This window comes from Camelina sativa, chromosome 2 (assembly GCF_000633955.1).
Source record: "Camelina sativa cultivar DH55 chromosome 2, Cs, whole genome shotgun sequence".
Lineage (NCBI taxonomy): Eukaryota > Viridiplantae > Streptophyta > Magnoliopsida > Brassicales > Brassicaceae > Camelina > Camelina sativa.
The window spans coordinates 14,124,575-14,126,692 of NC_025686.1; the positions used below are offsets into that span (position 1 = coordinate 14,124,575).

Below are 2,118 nucleotides of genomic sequence, written 5' to 3' on the forward strand. Positions count from 1 at the left end.
AACCAAAAAAAAAAAAAAAAAAAGAGACTATCATGAGGATTGTGGAAGAAATGGTAACAACAAAAGCCAGGCAATATGACTGCATTCAACAATGATCTCACCGCCCAAGTGAAGAGCAATGTTGCATCCGCAGTAGTATCTCCGAGATTATGAAGCTGATGAATACAATAGCCAAACTCATCAGTACTATGGTAAGCTCTACAGCATAAAGATATCAAAAAGAAACACTAGACATACTGTGAAAGTGAAAACAGACACAGGAAAGCTGCTTTCTTTGTAGTTGTGAGGTATAAAAGGTGAAATTTGACGACATACAATCCTAAGCTCTGGATCAGGTTCACCTATAGGCCATCAGATATTAACGTTTCAGGCTCATAACACAGACAGATGTTAATATGTGTGAAATTATGTACAGAATCATATTACCCTCATACATTGTCCAAGACCTCGGGTATAAAGCATGATAGGTAGACTTGTCTCCTTTCAGATTCCAGTCCCAGGAACCAATCCCTGATTCCGACTCTTGTCTGTTCAAGTATATAAATGTCAATCATCTCAAAACAAAGAATATCCACCACAAGCTAACAAGCAGCAGAGAGTACTATAGCACTTACTTGCCAAGCTTTGGGTTCTTAGGACATAACACGCTTGAGTACTTTTTTTTACCATTAGCACGTGAAACAAATGCCTGCATCAAACAGTTTGAAACATGGCTTAAAGTTCATCATCAGAAACATCATAGCAACTATCTTCTACAAGTTTCATCCTGCAAAGTCTCAAACTTACTGAGAACTGATTTGCTAGAACTGGTTCATCTTCACATCTTGGAGGGAATAGTTGCCATCTCTGGAATTCACCTTTAAAACTCCTGCCTATGCTTCCAGCACTGCAAGTAATCATAGATAAGTAATATTATTAAGAGAGCTTATCAAAATGTTACAGTAAGTTCTGTATGAAAGGTTACAAAATATGATCAGAGAGACAGAGTTCTCCAAATGGCTATTTCTGTTAAGGATAGTTACAACATACCAACGTGGTCAAGTAGAGTGGTAAAAAGGGAAAAAAACATACCCAATACCTCCAAGTGGAACACCATGGGAAGACGTTACAGAGTGCTTAGAGAAAGGATCTATGAAAGCCAACTGAAATCAAATAGCTTATTACAACATGCCTTATGTACACAAATCATTTTGTCCAAAACTCTTTGATAAAACTGAAAAAAGTGTAATCTGTTTACCCTTCCTTTAGCAGCTTCTTCTCTGACAAGAAACCATAACCGAATGCCAACAGGAGCCTACCGGAAACAAAAAAAAAAAAAAGATATATAGTTTTGATGACAATCTTATCAAACAGCCTGAAGAATTCTAATGACAGTTATATATTTGAAACGTTTTGTTTGCCAATAGGTAGGTTAGGTACCAGTTGAAAAATCTCTTTAGGAGTTAGATTGAATTCCCGAGGAGCCGTTACGTCACTGTCTATCTTTCTTTGCCATGTCAAAGATGCAGGTACTCCCGGATCAACCTGATTTTGACAAAATATTAAAAACCAAGACCAACATTACTTGCAAGATTCTGGTAAAGAAGCAACAAATGTTGATGAGTATATCAACTTAACACAGATTGTTTAATGCAGATTTAAAGAATTACAAAGTTGAATGGATAAGAAACTATAACAAGAATCCAGAAGTTTAAGCTATCCAAATCAGTCTCTATAAGAAAGCTTACTTTAGTATCAGAAGAGTTGAAAGATTTGACATCTTCACCACTATCCATGATCTTTACATCAGACATTGATCCTGAAAACACAACAGAAACACAAAATAATTGTAACACATTCTAAATTCATGAAGACACGAACTGGGAAAAATAAGTGAATACCTTAAAACGAATTGCTCTGAACTGAACAAGTGGATCAAGCAAAATTTAGAAAACAAGAATAAAAATTGTGAGAATTGGTTGTGGCAGAGAAGGAACGATCAAGCCGAAGAAGATTGATAGATTGAAAAAAAAAAAAGGAAAAAGAAACTTTGTGAAAGTGAGATTGAAAAATCGGGACTTTGTCAATGGTTACAGTTGGTGACTCTTATGAGAAAATAATAAAAATAATATCTCCTGA

The 2,118-nt window shown here is 35.6% G+C and overlaps 1 protein-coding gene across 1 annotated transcript in view; it reads right to left on the reverse strand.

Annotated features, from left to right (window-relative positions):
- Positions 1-2,118, reverse strand: part of LOC104724462 (non-lysosomal glucosylceramidase-like) — a 5,125-nt gene extending 3,007 nt beyond the window's left edge. The window contains exons 1-10 of the mRNA XM_010442954.1: positions 1,881-2,118; positions 1,728-1,798; positions 1,420-1,524; positions 1,238-1,294; positions 1,072-1,142; positions 787-886; positions 615-688; positions 427-527; positions 238-341; positions 97-155 (exon numbers count right to left, since the gene is read on the reverse strand). Coding sequence (XP_010441256.1) covers positions 97-155; positions 238-341; positions 427-527; positions 615-688; positions 787-886; positions 1,072-1,142; positions 1,238-1,294; positions 1,420-1,524; positions 1,728-1,793 — 737 coding nt within the window. The 5' untranslated portion in view covers positions 1,794-1,798; positions 1,881-2,118. The remainder of the gene's footprint in view (positions 1-96; positions 156-237; positions 342-426; positions 528-614; positions 689-786; positions 887-1,071; positions 1,143-1,237; positions 1,295-1,419; positions 1,525-1,727; positions 1,799-1,880) is intronic.